The sequence below is a fragment of the Octodon degus genome, unplaced genomic scaffold (assembly GCF_000260255.1).
Source record: "Octodon degus isolate 3935 unplaced genomic scaffold, OctDeg1.0 scaffold00203, whole genome shotgun sequence".
NCBI lineage: Eukaryota > Metazoa > Chordata > Mammalia > Rodentia > Octodontidae > Octodon > Octodon degus.
This window is the reverse complement of record NW_004524779.1, coordinates 1,641,200-1,658,176: the sequence shown is the minus strand read 5'-3', so window position 1 is coordinate 1,658,176 and position 16,977 is coordinate 1,641,200. Positions and strand designations below refer to the sequence as shown.

General features: G+C 48.3%; 1 protein-coding gene across 3 annotated transcripts; it reads left to right on the top strand.

Annotated features, from left to right (window-relative positions):
* Positions 1–1,430: 1,430 nt before the first annotated feature.
* On the top strand, positions 1,431–16,520 carry Muc20 (mucin 20, cell surface associated). Of its 3 annotated transcripts, none has more exons than XM_023704781.1 (4): positions 1,431–1,551; positions 6,265–8,904; positions 11,366–11,457; positions 15,179–16,519. In XM_023704781.1, the coding sequence occupies exons 1-4, from the start codon at positions 1,476–1,478 to the stop codon at positions 15,245–15,247; spliced, it is 2,877 nt and encodes a 958-aa protein (XP_023560549.1). In that variant the 5' UTR covers positions 1,431–1,475; the 3' UTR covers positions 15,248–16,519. The 3 variants fall into 3 exon arrangements, with proteins under 3 accessions (XP_023560549.1, XP_023560550.1, XP_023560551.1); XM_023704782.1 differs by lacking the exon at positions 15,179–16,519 and adding an exon at positions 11,946–12,033; XM_023704783.1 differs by lacking the exon at positions 11,366–11,457 and having other exon boundaries at positions 15,179–16,520.
* The last annotated feature ends 457 nt before the right edge of the window (positions 16,521–16,977 follow it).

Below are 16,977 nucleotides of genomic sequence, written 5' to 3'. Positions count from 1 at the left end.
CCATGGCCGGGATCTGCTTTCCTCAGCGAAGAATTCCACGGGTCCCAGACAGTGCCTTGAGCATACCGTGGGAGCTTCGCATGTGCTTCTCAAACTAGTGAAACTGTAATCCCAGCCCTCAGGAGACTGAGGCAGGAGGATTGCCACAAGTTCAGGATCAGCCTGGGCTACATACTGGGTTCAAGGAGAGCCAGAACTACATAGTGAGGCCCTGTTGCAAACAAATAAACAAGCAAACAAACCAGTGAAACTAGCTGCCTAGGGTCAATCAGCACAAGCCAAGGGTGGCTGAAGAAATGGTCCAAGAACTTTCTGGACAATCTTGATACAGTCCCCAGGGCCCACAGCACCTGCCAGTCTTGGAAATTCCCCCAGATGCAGAAGGGGCCCTGACTGTTAAAATAAAGTCCAGCCAGCCAGGCCATAGATCACTGAAAAGATAAGGAGGAAAAGGAAATGGAAAAGAGTTGTCTCTGGCCGGGGTGAAAGGCGCTGGCTTCCTCTCAGGAGATTAAGCTCCGCTGGGACCCACCTGCAGCTGGAATGAGGAAACCCCCACCTGCCCCCCTGGGGTGGGGCCCAGCAGGAGGGAGGAGGCCCAGAAGATCATCTGCTTGCTGCCTTCCTCCCCTATCCTAATGGCATCTCTGGATCCAGGCCAGGATTTGGGTCCTACACAGTCCCCTCTGCCTCTCCCAGAAGAATCCTCTCATTCCCATGCCCTGGGACCAATGCTCCTATGTCCAGACAGCCTGGCTCCCATCTCAGTAAGAGGAATGTTCTAGAAGACACTGTCACACACCCACCACCTAACCCCAGAGTGCAAGTCCCAGGAGCCCCTGGAACTCTTGCTACTGAAGCTTGGATAGGGCAGACAACTTCACCAAATTCACAGGACTTCAGGACCACCAGGAAGGACACAGCTAGAAAGAGAACCTGGACATTTTGACGCAGATGTACATTTGTTTCTGACACTGAGCTTTTGGGACCCTGTGGTGCCCATCCACACATTTTGTCTGCCCCAGACACACTTTCTGGGCTCCCAGGGGACCTTGTCTGGTCCCTGGCTGTGGCCATAACAACTTGTGCTGTGGTTCCCTTGAGGGATTTCCTTTGGGCACTGAGCTAGGTCTCCTGGCCTTGTTCCTCTGTTCCTGGAGTGATGTGGAAGGGTCCTGATCCACTGCCTCTGCCCTCCTAGGTCTTTGGGCTCAGGAAAGCGCTTACCCTTCCCATCCCAGTACTCTTTCCTGACTAGGACACAGTCCTGGCTTAGCCTTGGAGGCAGAAGAGAGGGACGCTGGCATGGAAACAACTTGGGGATCACAGCCGAAGGGCACAGGCTGGGTGCTGGAAACCACCCAGTCAGCCCTAGGCAGGTGTGGCTCCTCCTCCCCAGGGAGGAAGCAGGAAAAGGTGACAGCCAGAGGCTGGGGTGAGGCTGCTGGGCAGAGGTGGCCGGGGCGCCAGCGAGGATGGGCTTGCTCTGCGGCCTGGCTCTGCTCCTTCTTCTCCTCTGCTGGGAGTCTGGAGATTTCCGGAGCTCTGCAGGTAAGGAGGTGCATGGCCCCCAGACTGTGCCCTGCTAGCGTATGAGTTCAGCAAGGCAGCCGTTGGCTCATTACAATTAACCATGGGCTACCTGGGCACTGCGATTCCTGTTGATAATGAGTTTGCAGGTGGCTGTGTGTGACACTCCAGGGTCTCTGCCTTAGTCTTTGTTCGTGTGGCAGCATGTGTAGGGTGGCCAGGAGGACCGGCTGGCAATCACTCTGCCTGCAGCAGAACCACGACTCTTCCAAGTTTCTTCTTACCTAGAAGCTTTTCTTTCCAAATACAGTTCTGGCGTGCTCTTGGTATGAATGCTGTGCCAGAATATGGGGACAGGGAGGATCTGAGACAAGTAGAGATTTGGTGCAAGAAGGGCACTCACAGCTCTGCCACTCATAGGAACCATGCCAAGCTCATCATAGACCTTTGTTTTTCTAAATCACAAAACTGTATTCAATATTTGAGATTTTATTGGTTGTGTGGAGGATCAGTACACATGATTCACTTTGTACACAATTCTTAACACACATACCAAAAAAAGCCATGTATTGTTTTTCAGTTGTTCCAGTGACTTTCCAGCTTCAAATTTAGAGGCAAATTTTCTGTAAGAGGATTAAGTATCTTCAAATGCTGACAAAGTGTTCCTTAAGTCCCACCAATTCACAATTTTGTATCACATACACTACATATTCAAGTTTTTTTATCTTTCACAGCACATTAACAAAATGAGGCAAACCAGACTACCACGACCAAAGATGTTATAGAGTGCATACGATTCTGACAGGGCAACAATAAGGATGTAGTTTTCTTTAGGAAACAATTCTACTAAAAACATGGGAATAGAAGTCATTTAAAGTATCCAAGACATATTAAATGCATGACTGTTATTCCAAATTGCCATTTAGTATGCTTTGTATCGCAGGATATAAAACTAACCCCCACCTTTGACACCCAAGGCAGTCAAAGCCTGCCATGATTCAGTATCTCACTATTTCTGGTTGTACTATCAAATAAACGACCAGAGAATGACATCACCTCTAAAAAATCATTTACACTTAAAAAATGCGATGAGGTGGGATTCCCTTCTTTTTAAAAATGTTTCTAGAGCTACTAAAAAAACTTGCATTTACAAAACATTTGATAAAAATATCCCTCTGGGTTGTACAAAGAGGGAGACAGGGAGCCCTGATAAGGCATGGTGTGTGATTAATCAGACTTGGCTTCTTCCTCTTCTGCTTCATCAGAGCCTGCGCTTTCCTCATTTTTAGTTTCTCCATTTTCTGCAGGTAAATCACCCTTGGTTTCTTGATTAGCCACTTTAGCCTGTTTTTCCCTTGGTCCCCTTTTTCCTTTTGTTTGCACTTCTTTCTCCAAAGATTTATCCTTTCCCATTGCCACTGTGGCTTTTGTTTCCACTTTAGCAAAAGTGAAATGTGGACAATGTGGACAACATTGTCAGTCCCCTCCTTCGCTGCCCCTTCCGGCCAAGCTGAACTTCCTCTTGGGCACCTTGGCAGCACTGGGGGGGAGAGTGCTGGGGGGGACAGTGGGGGACAGTGCGGGGGGGGGACAGTGAGGGGGGCAGTGTCTGGGGGGGCCGGGGGCGTGCAGAAGCTGCTGGGCTGAGGCACACAGGAGCCTTGCCATCATAGACCTTTAAAACAGACTTTTTATGGGGCAGATTTAGGTTCAGAGCAAGACTGAGCCGAGGCCAGGTAGTTCCCATGAACCCCTGATCCTCACTGCACACACTGTCTCCCCAGTCCACATCCCACCCTCAGAGATTGGTACACTGGTTACAACCCCCCCCCCCAAGGCGTGATCAAAATGGAGGGTGAATATTGAAACTTTTGAACCTGTATTACAGTGAAAAACACACTGTCATGAATTCCCCTAAAAATCTTCCCCATCCTGTTGAACACGCTTATCTCATGGCGGTTGCCGTTTCCAGAAGCGGTCCTGTGAGCCTTCTTTCCTGAGTGCCTTTAGCCGCAGTTGTGGCAACCTAGGTGCCCCGAACTAACGCGAAATGTTTCCCTGTCCTGGTCACTTTGACTTTAGGGAAGAGTCAGGAGTTGTAGGTGCCAGGTCCCATGAACAGAGCAGATAAGGACACCCAGGAATGATTTTATGAGCCTGCCTTTTTGTTGGGTGGTCACAGGTGTTATTCACTATATTGTTGATCATTTTGTAAAGATACTCAGGAAAAAGGACTTCCCAGACTGCCTCAGGAAGTGGCAAGCATGATGGAATAGGTGTGTTTGCAAGAGGCAGGACTCTGAGGGGGACCATGGCAATGTGTCTTTTACTGTGATAATTTTTTTTTAAAGATTTCATGTTGTTTCTGATCTCACTTCCTATGTTGGCGTGTCACCATCAAACTCATAGCCCTGTGTGTTGGGCACTGTTCTTGCCTCCTCTGCCCCTTTAGAGCTGAGGGAACTGAGGCTGACAGGGATGAAGCAATTTATCCAGGGTCAGTTTGACACCTCATGCACCCAACCACTGACCCACACTGCCGACCGCATGTGCTCAGCCTGCCAGGCTGGTGCTGCCCTCTCCATTCCAACCCCTTGCAATCAGTGCCCCGAGCTCCGTTTCCAGGCTGGGAGCCAGGACTGCAGGGTGGGCACACAGCAGGGCAGCATCAGAGAAGGAATTCATACCAGGTTCCACATCCACACTGTCCTCCCTGGGCTTGGTTCCCCAACAATGACTGAGGTAGGGGTGGGCTTTGCTTTATCCTGAAGAATCAGCAGGCAGGAGGTGGCAGGGTGGTGACAGCTCTGTGGTGCAGAGCCTATCGATTTAGGGTCAGCAAGGTGTTTTTTGCAGCAGAAATGACACCATGGGGCTCCAGGATAAAGAAGAAAATGTGTGGAGGAGGTCAGGGTCTGATGCCAAAGGCCTAGCATTGGGCATGTGGCTGTGTGGGTTGAGGCAGGAAAGTGCTGCTCCACACTGTGGGGACCAACAGGAAGCTCAGAGAAACACTAGGGCTTGGCAGGGTGATAGGAACTTGACCCAGAAGGCAGACACTTGGACATGTGTGATTTGTGTGGGCCCCTGAGGCAGTGACAGGGGTGCCTGTGGGGTGTGACCTGAAATTCTTCAGGATCAGAGTAGGCTGAGCTGTCAAGTGACTCCTTGAGGGGACCCCCCAGAGAGAGGGGCTTCCTAATCCCTTACAGGCTTTGGAAAATCAGAACATCCCCCTGTCCCCCATCTCCTCCTCTTTGGGGCCTTACCTAGAAGGCTGGTGTCCTGACAGTCTTTCTCCAGGGGACTTGAAGTACCTGTTGGCAGAGCACAAGGGCAGACTTTGGACCGAGATTCCCCAGGCCAGGGGGTGGCAGGTGTCCCTTGAGCCCTGGTCCATCTCTCCATGAGGTCCAGAGGAGGATGAGCCAAGGACCTGGGGCCCTGGCCTGGCCTCCTGGGGAGTGGTCCTGGGCCTCCTTTGGGTCCTTGGTCTACACCTGGACCAGCAGATGTCAGTAAACACCACCTCAGCCAACAGAGTGCCTAAAAGGTTTCACACTCGATCCTTCGCCTCAGAGCAGGGCTGTCTGGACATAACATGAGGCCTGCAGACACTTTTGTAGTTCCAGGAATACATTTTTTAGCATAAGAGGTTACATATGCTAAAGAAACACTCAGACTAAGAATTATACACTGTCTCATATCTAAGACAATTATTCTTCATCAATCAAATGCAGAATCAAAATTAACGAGCTATCTTGTGTTTTTATCTGCCAAATCTGGCAGTCTGCCCCAGGAAACCTGCTGGGCCGCTGCTCCGCGATGTTTGCCCCTGCTTGCTGTGCTCTTGACCTCTGTGGTTCTGGGTTCTGTTCTGCAGCTGCCAGGCTTCCATGCAGGACGGCCATGGGTGGGGTGAGATACCGTCTTTTCCCTCCCTATGGCCCCAAGGCTGTGTCCAGTGCCCCCAATTTTGCCCAGTGCACCTCCCCCCCACCCTAGAGCTTCCTCTTTCCTATCCCAGGTTCCTGTAAAGATAAAACCACAGAGCTTTCTTGTATTTTAAGAAAGTGCTGGGGCTGGTGAGATGGCTCAGTGGTCTAAAGCACCTACCTAGAACAAGCTAAGCAAAGCACAGGGACCGCGGTTCAATCCCCCAGCACCACATGCCAGCCAGCCCCGCCCCCTGGTGGGCTGAGCTGGCCACACACACGCGTGCACACACACACACACACACACACACACACACACACACACAAAAAATAAAAAAAAAAAAAAAAAAAATAAAATAAAAAAAAAAAAAGAAAGTGCTTCCATGGAAAAACATTTGGTGGATGAGAAAGTGTCCGTGGGAAACAGACAGGAAACTTTCAGGAACTTGAGCCTGGTCCCTGCTCTGCAGTTCTTGGTTCACATAAGCTTTCTCGTTCTTCAATGATAGACACGGGCCTCACCTGTTGCTCTGCTGGCTGCAGACCAGCATTACCTAGAGAGCTAGGCTCGCTGGTTCAGGTGTGTTGTCAGGGCTTCAGGGAGGCTGTGAGGGTGACCCCCTGCTCTGTGCTGCCCCACGGGCCTGGACTTCCCCGTTCCGCCTTCGCCTCCTTCATTTAGGTAGACAGACAGTGGGAAACAGTCCCCGACCAGCAGTGCCCACACCTAAGCCCAGGAGCTGTGTGGAGCCCAGCCACCCACACTCACGGTTCACCATGTTGGTCTTATCCAACACAGATCCCAGCCCCAATGGGCCATGCCCATTTAGGACAACAGACACCACCAACATGCTAACTGCAATGCCACGGATCAGCAAGAGCTTGGAGGGAAGCTTCCAGACCAGAGGCCTTGCTCAGACCACAGAGCCAGCCCAACTTTCTGGGGAGGCTCCCACCCTGTGCCCTGAGACCTTTTCCAAGACCTTAACCCCAGCTGTCACTGCTTCTGAAACAGAGACCGAGGAGACTCTGACCATTTTAGAGACCCAGGACACCCAGACCACCCTCCCTGTCACAAAGTTCAGGGGGTTGCAGACCCCTTTCCCCATCACTGAGTCCAGTGACACCCTGACCCACTCCACTGGCTCCAAGGCTGGGGATACTCAGGTCACCTTTCTTGTCACAGAGTCTAGGGGCACCCAGATTACTTCCCCTGTCACAAAGACCAGAGACAGCCTAATCATCTCCTATGCATCAAAAAGCAGGGACACCTGGAACATTTCTCCAGCATCAGAGGAGGACATTCCCCTCTCCACAGAGTCCAGGGACACTCAGACTACTGTCCATGACACAGAGACGAGGGACACTCTGATCATTCCCCATACCTCGGAGAGCAGGGTGACACAGACCATTTCTTCTACCTCAGAGACCAAGACACTCACAAAAATAATCCCTTCTGACATCATGGCTGCAATCACTGTCCCTGTGAAGGCTTTGGCTATGGGAGGCAGCTCCACAAGAACTGGACAGATCACAGATGAGACTTCTCCAGGCAGTGATCCCCTGAGAGCCATCTCTGACACTCTTCATACTGATGACAGCTCTGAGGAAACAAAATGGACCACAAACCACATCTTGACATTGGCGCGCACTTGGGTGGAAGCAGAGAGCCCATCCTCTGACAGCAGCTCTTCCTCGGTCATCACCACTTCCCAAGCCCTAGGTCCTAATGCTGCCAGCAAGGTCTTGGTCCCCTGCAGCACCCCCCACATCAAGTTCTCTGGGGAAATTGAAACAGCTGCCACCATCTCTGGGACTTCAGACACAGGTCACAGACCAACAGGAGGTAGGGCCTTGCCCACCCCTGAGATATCAGCTTTGTCTGCCTACACAGAGGAAAAGTCACCCAAGCTGAGCTCCATATTCCCTACTGAGACCCTGCCCACAGTTAGCACTTCAGAGTTAGCAATCCCTAATACCACCCCCGAGGCCTCACTCCCCAACAGCACCACAGGAAAAAAAGCAATATCATCCCGCACCCCTGGCCCTACAACAGCTCAGGTGACAGTTAGCATGGGCCCCTTGGGAGAAACCTCAGCCTTCTCTCAACAGAGCTACTCTGTGGTCTCAGAAGCAGTTATAGTCTCTGCTAAAGCTGCCTCAACAGTGGGCCAAGTGACTTCCTCTTCTGGATCCTCAGCTTCAGTCTCCAGCTCTTCAAAAGGAGCTGTCATCAAGAACTCTACCCCACCAGAGCCTTTTACCACAGAAAGCACAACCAACAAGGCCTTCCCAACCAGAAGCAGCCCTCTTTCTTCTGTTCATCCAATTGTAGCTAGCAGCAGCCAAGAGACAAGCTTCACCTCAGCTAAGATCATGATTTCACCAAAGTTCCCTTCAGAGATTTTTACCAGCAAAGACATAATGAGCAGGGTTGACTCCACCAGTGAGGACCTTCCTTCTGTCCATCTGATTACAGTCAACAGCAACCAAGAGACAATTGTCACCTCAGTTATGACCATAATTTCACCAAAGATCCGTTCCAAAATTCTTACTACAGAAGGCCCAACCAGCAGGAGTCCTCTTTCTTCTGTCCTTTCAATGACAGCCAGCAGCAATCAAGAGGCAATCATCACCTCAACCATGACCACAACCTTACCAAAGGTCCCTCCAGAAGTTTTTACTACAGACAGGGTGTTTTCCACCAGCAACCCACTTTCCTCTGTCCATCTGACTACAGTCAGCAGCAGCCAAGAGACAATCGGCACCTCGGCCATGACTACAACCTCACCAAAGATCCCTTCAGAGCCTTTTATTATGGAAGGCACAGCCAGTGGGGCCTCATCCACCAGTGGGAACCCTCTTTCCTTTGTCTATCTGACCACAGCCAGTGTCAGCCAAGAAACAAGTATCACTCCAGCCATGACCAGAGCCTCACAAAAGACCTCTCCAGACATTTTTACCACAGATGGTACAACCAGCAGGACCTTCTCCACCATCAGGGAACCTCTTTCTTCTGTCCTTTCAACTATAGCCAGCAGCAGCCAAGAGACAATTGGCACCTCAGCCATGACTACAGTCTCACCAAAGTCCCCTTCAAAGGTTTTTACCGCAGACAGGGCCTTTCACACTAACAGCCCTCTTTCTCCTGTGCATCTGACTATAACCCACAGTAGCCAAGAGACAATCGCCACCTCAGTCATGACTACAGTCTCACCAATGACACTTCCAGAGATGTTTACCACAGATGGCACAACCAGCAGGGCTTTTCTCACCAGCAGGAGCCCTCTTCCTTCTGTCCTTTCCACTACTGCTAGCAGCAACCAAGAGGCAGTCATCAGCTCAGCCATGACCACAATCTCACCAAAGATTAAGAGGAAGCCCCTGATGGCTACATCCACCACTGTTTGGACAAATCAGTCTTCAGAAGTTACTGCAGGTAAGTGACTGCCCTATCTGTGACCTTTAGAGTTTGAAGATTTGAAGTCTCTGAGGTATTTACAAGCTTAAGCTTTTGGGAGGGAAAGGATCTCTCATCCACGTCATCTCTGTCTCCCTAGAAGTTCTTGCCTAAGTCAGCAATAAAGAGTTAACTGGAGTATGTAAAGGCAGTGGGGCTGGAAGTGTAGGGGAGCAGTTTTATATTTGGGCACTGCCCATAGAAATCTGAGTGGTCTTGGACCAAAGCCCTTTCCAGATCAGCCTTTCTATGAAGCTAACTGCTGAGTAGCTACTGGACACCAGCAAGGTCCCAAATTTAATCACAGCTGTTCAGGAGCCTGAGGTTGGAGGATCATGAGCTCAAGGCCAGCCTGGGCAACAGACTGAGATCCCACTCCAGACACACACACACACACACACACACACACACACACACACACACTGCACTACCACCACCACCACCACCACCACCACCACCACCACTGTGACCTTTAAGCTTTGGAAACCTCTGTTACAACCCAAGGCGCAGTCTAGCTGGAAGGGCTTGCTGGGGTTTGTGCCATTGTAGTGACTTAAATTACTGAAGTAAGTAGGGTAATGGCTGGGGCGGCAACAACAGCAGCTCTAGGACAGCAGCTAAATCTCAGGACACAAGCCTATGTCGGCCTGGCTGCTGTTAGCCTGTAGCCTCAGCTCCAGTGTCCCTCTGTCCTTATGCCTTATGCCTCACCCCTGAGTATCCTCACCTTGCCCCACAACCACCTTACTTGATGCCTTTTGTATTCTAGGCAGAGGTGATATAAAAATAGTTCACAACCAGTAAGCATTAGCACAAGATGAATGCACTCTCTGAGCTTTGGGCATCTCTTCTAACCCTTTCTCCTCCAAAACAACCTTGGGAGGAGAAAACAGATATTAGGGAGGTCATGGGATTGTCTTCAAAAGATGATAATGAGATTCAAGCAAAAGCCTGTTTGATTCTGAAGCATATAGGCTTCTCATTGTACTTTTGTATTTTTATTTTTATTGTATGCATTTAATACAGGGTCTATAGGGTCTCACTACACAGATTGGACTTGTGGTCCTCCAGTTTTCAGCCTCCCAAGTGCTGAGATTACAGGCACGCGCCACCACGCCCAGTCTCAATTGCTGTCTCAGTGCGCCCCGGGGGCGGGGCCAGCACAGTATGCTGGTAGATCCAAGTTGTTGCATCTGCCTAAGCAGGTGCTTTAATCCACTGAGCTATCTAGCCGGCCCTCTTTCATCTTTTTTTTTTTTTTTTAATGCAAGCAGAGAATATGGTAAGGTCAGATCTCTGTAACACAGCTATTCTTATTTCGCTTGACGTTAGGAAAATGTTTGTATTCATTTTATATGTTGAGTTCATCCTTGTTACCCTGCATTTTAGCTCTTTGATTTCAATCTCTGTTTTTGTAAATTGTGATAAGAACTGTTAACGTAAGATCTATCCTACCAGACTTCTAAGTGCACACAATAGTATTGTTGTCAATAAGCACTATGAGAAGCAGGTTTCTGGAACTGATTGATCTTGTGTAACTAAAATTTTATTCTGTTGATCATGAACTCTCCATTTTCTCCCCTCCCAGAAAGCTACTTATTTATTTATTTATTTAAAATAAATAAACAGAGTCTCACTATGTAGTTCAGGCTAGCTTTGAGTTCACTACATCGCATAGGCTGGCGAGCCTCCCGCCTCAGCCTCCTAAGTGCTGGGATTAAAGAGTGCACCACTACGCCTGGCCTATTATTTTGTGTGGTCAATCACTGTTTCCTTTGTCTCCCTATCACTTATTTAGCCAGTCCTGTATGGGTGGCAGTTTAGCTTGTTGCTATAACACACAGCACTGCAGTAAACAGCGCATTTCTCCTGTAGGTGCTCCATCATGCAGGATAAACTTCTAGAAGAGTAACGACTAGGTCAAATCTAATTATGTAATCATTGGAGGAAACAGATTCAAGGTGCCAGTGAAAGGGAAGGAGATGGGGCCTCCACCAGAGAAAGAAGTTCCTGGTAGAGCTGCTGAACAGGAAGGCTGGGTTAGAGGTCCACTTCTACCCTCAGCAATTTAAATGCAGGACTGGTGCCCCCAAGCCAGCTTCCCTCAGCATCTCCTGGCCAGACTCTTCCTCAACAGCCCACCTGAGATCTTCAGGGTTTGAGAATATTCTGCATCCACTGGTCCTTACTCACACTTCCCTTTGGGCATCTCCACATGTGCCCTTGGCCATGGTCCTGTTAATAAGACACTGCCATGGGTGCGATTCCCAGAGAGGGAATCCTGCCTTCTGTTTGTAGCAAGCCAGGGTGGGCACAGACATAGGCGCACATACTGGGGCATGCCGAGGTGCGAGGGGCAGAGGCTGGCACTGGAAGCACCACCTGATTCTTGACCTGTGTTGACTGACTTTCCATCTCTTTGGCCTTAATCAATGAGCAGGTGCAGATGGAGGCTTCCTCCTCGTGCGGCTGAGGGTGGCTTCCGTAGAAGACCTTACAGAGCCTGCAAAGGCAGAGAGGCTGCTGCGGCAGGTGAGAGGGCACTGTGAGGGCCAGGGGAGTAGAGGGAGAGGTTCTCCAGGCTGCACTATGTAGAAGAGCAGTTGCCACATGGAAGGATCCCTGCTGTAGGGATTTGTTGGTCTCTCAGTGGTCTCGGGGAGAAAATGGTGAGAGGATTTAGAAAATAAAGACAAGAGATGATAGCTGAGGTCAGGTGGTGGACCATGCCTGATAGGCAAAGGACCCCAGAACAGCACTAAGGGCATTTATTTATACCTTTGCGAAGTTATAAGACACAAGATTACTTAGTGACTAATAGCCCACAATGTCCAGGAAGAATGTTTTTCTCAAGATTGAGGTAGCTTGGCTGCTTTAGGCAAAGAGGCCTCATATCCTGCCCTCCCACATAGGATCAATTGCAGCTTCAGCAGCTCCCAATACCCTGCCTGCCTTGCTTCTTCCTGGTTTTCCTTCCTTGTTTCCTCTTTTCTGCGAAGTAAACAAATTCTTCTCTCCAGCCCCAGTTTCTTTAGGTCTAAGGAAGCACAGGCCTTCTAGTCCCTGGGAGGAAGATCAGTGATGTTGATGGACAGGTGCAAGTGGCAGAAGCCCAAGTCATAGTCATTTGCATGGAAAAAGGAGGTCTCAGAACCTGACAAGTGGTGTTTCCAATGATAGCGATGGCGGAGTTCCGCAGCTCACACATGAACATAAGAATTTTCTCTCTGCCTTCTCTGGTCCCAGGCACTTTAATCCGCTGAACTATTTGGCTGGCCTGATTTTTGTAATGGCCTCTGTACAAAGTACTTGGTTTCTTCTTCTTTTTTTAAAAAAAATAATTTTATTGAGAAACAAATAGCAATGAGACAGTTTCAAAACCAATTAGTAGGACAGTTTCCATAATTAATACATTGCATATTGTTGTCTTCATAGTGGTTATTCATAGTACAAGATGTAGACATGATATCCTGTCCAAACACTATCAGTACAAATCTTTCTTCTTATTGAATTAAGAGAAAGTAGCTGTATATCTATCCTATTTTGTATATACAAATGCAAAATGGTCCTTCATTTGTATCCCCTTTTTTTGTTTAGTTTTGTCAGAGATAGGTATTCTATTGTCATTTAAATATTGTAGGTGCATGAATTCAGCAAAATAATCCAAAATAGTTCAGTAGTCTATAACAGTAGTGGGTTTTCCGTAAGACCTTACAGAGCCTGGCAATGTCAGAAGTTGTTGACTTGAGCCTTTTACAGCTCAGCATATTAATATGGCTTTACATTTTATACCTCATTTTTATACTTTTTTGCTGGATGGTTAAGACCAAGATAAAGCAAGACCTATATAACAAGTAATGTAACTTTTGTATTTGATAAGGACAGTCAAATCCCCTCAGGATTTACCCTGAAACCCTGTACCACAGTTTGTAGATCCTTTGTCAGTGTCAGCCATGTGGATGAGTCACGGCCATTGCTTGACCAGTTTGCTCTCTGTGAAAGCCTGAGAGAATGCTTTCTCTCCATGTGACTCTCCTTAGGCACACTCTACATCATTGATCACTTTCTTCTGTGGCCCCATAATCTCCTTGATCAGAAAATTTGGGACACAACTGAGTTACGTGATGTTACAGTAGTTTCTCCTATGTCCTGAGTCCTTGCTTTCTTTTCAATGGCACTAATCTAGTCAGCAGTCATATCTCTTTTGGCCCCAACTCTGTACAGGGTTACTTTGCTGCCAAAATTTAATTTTAATTTTTTTTATATTCCACTTCCTGCCCACATTTCTTGTAAGAAAGCTGGCTAAATGCACCCAACAATGCTCATACCACAGTTTGAATGTTGGACTGCATTAAAATTCCCTCTACCATATTAATTAGTCCAGAGTAATTAGTGCTTAACCTCAGTCTCCTGTAATGTCTTGGGACATAGGCAAAATGTAGGTAAATTTTTATTTTTATTTTTTAATTTTTTTTACAGAGTTGGGGGTTGAACTCAGGCTCTTGCACTTGCCAGGCAAGTGCTTATTCTACTGAACCATCTCCCCGGCTGTAGGTAAAATTTTAGCCAGAATATATAACACACATAGCTTCTTGTGCAACTGCCACTGGAATTCTTATACCACACAGAAACATATGTATCCTTGTAATGGTGAGTAGCCAACATATTCAATGGAGGCCAAAATGGGAACAGCAGGTTTATTTGGAAGGTGGGTGATACCCCAACTGTTGTCAGTCGGAAACATTGCCCTGAGGATAGGGACACAGTGGCTTATAAAGTACTTGGTCCAGTTTCTAAAAGTAGAAAGTACTTTCTACAAAGGTGGAGTATAGAGCTTATCTAATCACATGGTGATAGTAACAGTTATGGGGTCATTACAGCATTTGTCAGAAACAGCATTTATTAGAAATAGAACTACTTACAAATCAAAACTGCTTAACATATGATTTTGGGGGAAGAATGAGTTCATCTAAAGTTTGATTTTAAAATGGAGTTTAGGCCACCACAGCCTGGTCTTCACTATCTACATTCCTATCAGAACTCTAATTTTCTGAGCTCCAACTAGAATCACCCATTAGGCTCTGCTAAAAGCTTCTGCAGTTTACATCTCCAAAATTTTCTATGCTCCTCCAGTGAACCAGATCTCAAGGCTTCTGAATAACATGGTCTCACCTCCTGTACCAGTCAGCTTTCCAATCACCAGGACACAATACCCAATACTGATGACTTAAAGGAGGAGAGTTTTAATTTGGCTCATGGTTTCGGAGGGTCCAGCCCATGGTAGTCAGGCTTCAAAGCAAAACAGCATGGTGGAGGGAAATCTAGAGGTCAGCTGATTAAACCTATGGCAGCCATGAAAAAAAGAGGGAAGGGACAAGCCAGGGACAAAAAAGAAAACTCTTCCAGGTCATGCTCCAGCGACTCACCTCCTCCAATCAAGCCCTACCTTAATAGAACAGGGACTCATCAATGGATAAAATGCTCACTTCAACAGGACATATACTAAAATTGGAATAGATGAACCCACTGATGAGTAGAGTGCCCCATAGCCCAGTCACCTTCTAAAAGACCCATCCTGAACACATGAGACTTTGGGGGGACATTCTAGAGCTAAACCATAACAATCTCCTTGCCTGCACCAACTATGCAAAGGGCCCTCTGCCCTGTCTTCCAGATGCCTGCTTCAAAGTCACAGTCCTCAATGGGAGCATCCAATTGGCTGAGCTTTGCCTTCCAGGGCCAGGAATAGGCAACACCTGGGTCCTCAAGTTCTTTGGAGACAAAGAAGGAATCCAGGATCAGATTTTGGATCCGAGCTCATAAATAGGAGATTGTTTCAGGGCCCAGAAGCCAGGGAGATGAGAGGCAGTTTGGTCAGCCAAGGTGCAGGCAGTAGGCCATTTGGGCCTTGTTGAGAGCAACAGTGGTGTGGGACTCTGGGCCAGAACATGCATCAGTAAGTTCCATGATCCATGTCCAAACCAAGAAGTGGAAAACGTGAAGGGCAGAGGAACAGTGGACCCTAGTTGTGCTATGGCTTAGACCATGGGACTGCATGGACCTGGGTATGAATTCTAGTCCCTATCTAGGCATCCTTGGGTAAGTTCTTCTCTTATAAAATAAGGATGATGACATAGTGACACTGGAGGAGTGTTGTGGATGCTCCCTCCGACTGTCCATTCCTGCCCTTGTCCTGTGATGAGCCTGTGGGCCATGTGGACTGGACTAGCACTTGTCTCCTTCTACTCTCCAGCTCCACTGTGAACTGCAAAACTTCCTGAAACTTGCCCACCTTTCTTTACTGCGTGTCCAGAGAAGTTGAAGAATATCAGCTGCAGCCAGGCTGTCCCCTGTGCCGAAGAACAGCCCTGCCAATGGCCTGATCCCGCTGACAGACTGCAGCTGCGTTACTGTACTGACAGGGACCCAGAAGGTTCCCATGAAGGTCAGCTGGCCCAACCCCTTACCCAGAAGTGAATGTAGAATCCTAGCTCACTTATGTGTGGGGAGGGGGTTTCCCTTGTGCCCAGCAGGGTCCTTTACTTCCAGGGCTCATGGATTGTAGTCAATAAAGATAGACTGGATCCCCCTTCCCTGCACTTGCATGTGATATTCTATGTGGGCATTTAGGTTGCATAGCTGTCTTAGTGACTTTCTCATCCCTGGGACACAATACCCGACACATACAACCTGAAGGAGGAGAGGTGGCCCTGGCTCATGGTTGCAGTTCATGGTCAGCCAGCTCCAAGGTAGGAAGGCTGTTGGAAGGGGCTGGCCCAGGAAGCTTCTCTGTCACCGCAGGCAGGAAGCAGAGTGTGTAAAGGTGTGGTCCCCGCTCAAGAAACCCTTCCAGGCCACACCTTCAGGGGCCCTCCTCTTCCCACGGGGACACCACCTCCTGATAGCAAGTCAGCTATGGTTCTGCAACAGCAAACAGCAAAACCACAAACGACACCCAGGATTTGCAGGCAGTTTTATTTATGTTGATGGGCACTGACAAGGAATCAATTATTCCTCAAAATGTCAGTCCTCAAAGACTCAGGGAGGGGGGCTTTTATGGAGTTGCAAAGGGAAATACAGAGGCAGAGTATTTGGCTGTCTTTGATTGGTTCTTACAACACGCATCATAGTAACCAGCAAACATTCCCAACAGAAGTAACAGGGACTGTAATGGGAACTATTACCTGGGCAACTAACAGAAACAAGCATATGGCAGGGTGGAGATGGGGGGCATTTTCGGCTACAGCCCCCCAAGACCCAATCACCTCCCCAGAGGCCTCCCTCTCAGCTGTTAAGAGGCAGGAGGAGGTTCATAAAGTAGCCTTGTGAAAAGAATTCCAACATTCACTGTGGTAAATGCACCAAGAGTTTGGGGTGTCATTTCTGGATCTAAACATCACAAGTAGGGCCCACAGTTTCCTCTGTCCTTTACATTCTCCACTCCTCAGTTTGGACCTGGATCACAGCCCTTACTGAGGCCACCCCTACAGTCTGCTGAACTTTGAGCTCTGTACTAGTCTCCTTATTGAATATAATTAATTTATTAAGATAAAAGATTTATTTTGAAGCATAGTTTTGGAGTTTTCAGGCCAAGGTCAGCAGACCTTGTGCTTTGAGGTTCAGGTGGGCTTGCTGCGTGACAGTACCATGGATGCGTGATGGAGCCGAAGGCTCGGCTCATGGCCAGGAAACGAAGGAAAGGGAGAGGCAGGGGCTGATGGCCCCAAAGCCTAAGGACTACCTCCTGAAGCACCCCTCACCTTTCCAAAGAGCCCTGCCGGGGACCACACCTTTACACACTGGCCTTGGGGCCACCCATCCAAAGTGGCAGCTCCCTCAGGGTAGGGACCGTTTTCATTCACCCAAAATCCCCTGAACCCATCAGGTCACCTGAGCTCAGTCAGGATCATGGGAAGTGCTTGTTGAATTGACTGAAGTTTCAAGTTCTAAGCACAAAAGCAGATTTTAAAGAAAAATCTTCACTACTCAACTATTCCACTCAAATTTTATAATTCACATGCTACTATTATTTTATTTTTTATTTTTTATTTT

Coding starts and splice junctions, on each gene's coding strand:
- Muc20 (XM_023704781.1), top strand. CDS start 1,476: ATGGGCTTGCTCTGCGGCCTGGCTCTGCTCCTTCTTCTCCTCTGCTGG. Junction 8,905..11,365: donor GTCTTCAGAAGTTACTGCAG/GTAAGTGACTGC, acceptor ATCAATGAGCAG/GTGCAGATGGAGGCTTCCTC. Junction 11,458..15,178: donor CAGAGAGGCTGCTGCGGCAG/GTGAGAGGGCAC, acceptor TCTACTCTCCAG/CTCCACTGTGAACTGCAAAA.